The sequence below is a fragment of the Corvus brachyrhynchos genome, unplaced genomic scaffold, assembly GCF_000691975.1.
Source record: "Corvus brachyrhynchos isolate BGI_N302 unplaced genomic scaffold, ASM69197v1 scaffold95, whole genome shotgun sequence".
Classification (NCBI taxonomy): domain Eukaryota; kingdom Metazoa; phylum Chordata; class Aves; order Passeriformes; family Corvidae; genus Corvus; species Corvus brachyrhynchos.
Window position 1 is genome coordinate 1412540 of NW_008238347.1, and position 2318 is coordinate 1414857.

Here is a 2318-nt window from a genome sequence, read left to right on the forward strand (position 1 = left end):
AGAGTTACTTTGCCCCTTTTGCTATTAGTGTTTGATGGCAGTGCTGGCCACCAGAGTGTCCTTAAACACTCGTCTGGGTGATTTATACCTATTATAGTCAATTAAGCATCAGTTCCTTCCAGCAGTCACTTTCTTAATGGCACATAAAGCTTCATAATAGGCGAGGCTGGTGCTGGGCTGTTGCAGTCTGGTGAGGAGACCAATCTCCAATTTAGTGATGCTTAAAGGGGTTTCCAAAGTTCAGGGGAAGCCACAGCTCCCCGCAGGTGGGAGGCAGCAGATTTTGTAGTGCCAGAGGGCAGGGTTAGATGGGCTATTGGGGAGAAATTGTTCCCTGTGAGGGTGGGCAGGCCCTGGCACAGGGTGCCCAGAGCAGCTGGGGCTGCCCCTGGATCCCTGGCAGTGTCCAAGGCCAGGCTGGACATTGGGGCTTGGAGCAGCCTGGGACAGTGGGAGGTGTCCCTGCCATGGCAGGGGTGGCACTGGGTGGGCTTTAAGATCCTTTTCAACCCAAACAATTGCATGGTAAGCTTTCCGTCCTTGCTGTAAGCCCAGGCTGTGTTTAACCCTTGGGAGAGGCTGATGCCCCATGACTGAGCCCTTGTGTGACCCCGCGGCCCGGCTCACACCCAGGGGATGCTCTCTTGTCGGGCACAGGAAGATCTGCAAGTCGTGCAAGTGCAGCCAGGAGGAGCACAGCCTGAGCTCGGAGCTGGAGGATGACCGCAAGATCGGGCGCCTGCTCTCGGACTCCAAGTACTCCACACTCACGGCCCGGCTCAAGGGCGGCGACGGCATCCGCATCTACAAGAGGAACCGCATGATCGTCACCAACCCCAACATCTCGGGCAAGGACCCCACCTTCGACACCATCACCTACGAGTGGGCTCCCCCAGGGCTCGCCCAGAAGCTGGTAAGGGGATCCCTGGCGGGCTGGGTGTGGGCTGGGGTCGCTTTTTCAGAACGGAACTCGGCTCTGGAATAAAGTAATTGGGGAAAAGTAGTAAATCATGGTTTGCCTCAGAGAGCAGAACTGTATAGAGCACTCTGTGTTTCGGAAAACTGTGTAAATAAGCAGAGTAGGTAGGAGAGGGGGATGGAATGCCTTTGGGTTTTATGGGTTTGTTTACATTTCTAGGAGAAGTCTTAATGGATTTTACAACTAGAAAGCTCCCTCTTTAGTGAAGCTCATCTGCAATAAAAGCACGGCTGAGGAGAGATCCCATCCCTGCTGTCCTGCAGCCCTGTGCAGCCCCTGCCCGCTCCAAGGCCTCAGGCTGGATGTGAGAATGATTCCTCCAGGCCTTCTTGGGGTGTCTGGGCTGGGCAAGCAGAGGAGCAGGAAGGAGTTTGGCTTCTGGGGGGCAGCTGGGTGGTTGTGCCTCAGGGCTTCTCCTCTCCTGCTCACAGAGAGCATCCCTGTGCTGCTGGGGGAGTCCTTCCCTGGAGCAGTGGGCTGAGAGGCCCCATTCCCGGGGTCCCCCACCCTCCCTTTGATGAAGACCAGCAGCAGCCCATCCCTGTTCCAGCAGCCTCGTGGAGATCCTGCCCCCGGGAACAGGAGTGGGAGGGCTCCTTGTGCCAGGGCGTGCGAGCCTGGCCGCGAGCTCAGCTCTGTGCCTGAGAGCTGCTGCCTGCAGCTCCTGTCTGCGTGGGCAGGAGCTCTGCCCAGTGCTGCTGCTGGCAGAACCACTCTCACATCCAGCTCTGGAGCTGGGAATTTTTTTTCCTTACAGTTTAAACATAATCTGGTCTAAAAAAATATTTTATAAAGAGAACTCAGGGTAAAAAGGCGAGATGGGGCGTGTGGTCCCGTTTCGAGGGCTGGGTCCAAAACCAAGCCCCCAGCCCAGCTCCACCTCCCTTCCATGCCTGGTTTCCATCTGGACCAGCTGTGTGGGAAGGGGTGGAAGTGGTTTTCAGCGTGTGGAAGTGTGAGCCAGCAGAGCATTTCTTGCGGGAAAGCATTTAGCTGGCTTTTCGCTGTGCCATGGTATAAAACCGTTCTGTATTCCGCGGTCAGGAGTGGGCAGTGAGGAGCCTCTGCTCCTCAAATGAAACAAATAGCTGCAAGCTGTTGATAACAAACAGCTGAAAGCTGCTGAAAATGCAACCTGACTGTTTTAAAGAAGAATTGGGGATACAGATGTGAAAGTGCAGCCACAGCCCCCAGAGCCAGAGTGGTTAATTCTGCTGAAAAACCAGTTGCCCTGAGGGCCTCAGACAGGCTCAGTGGGAGTGAGCTGTGTGCTGGGGATGCTCCATCGAGGTGCTCACAGGTGCCCCTTCCCTTCCCTTCCCTTCCCTTCCCTTCCCTT

General features: G+C 55.7%; 1 protein-coding gene across 1 annotated transcript in view; it reads left to right on the forward strand.

Moving 5' to 3' along the window:
- LMCD1 (LIM and cysteine rich domains 1) overlaps positions 1 to 2318 on the forward strand; it is a 12271-nt gene that overhangs the window by 1539 nt on the left and 8414 nt on the right. Inside the window, exon 2 of the mRNA XM_008634473.2 lies at positions 658 to 913. Coding sequence (XP_008632695.1) covers positions 658 to 913 — 256 coding nt within the window. The remainder of the gene's footprint in view (positions 1 to 657; positions 914 to 2318) is intronic.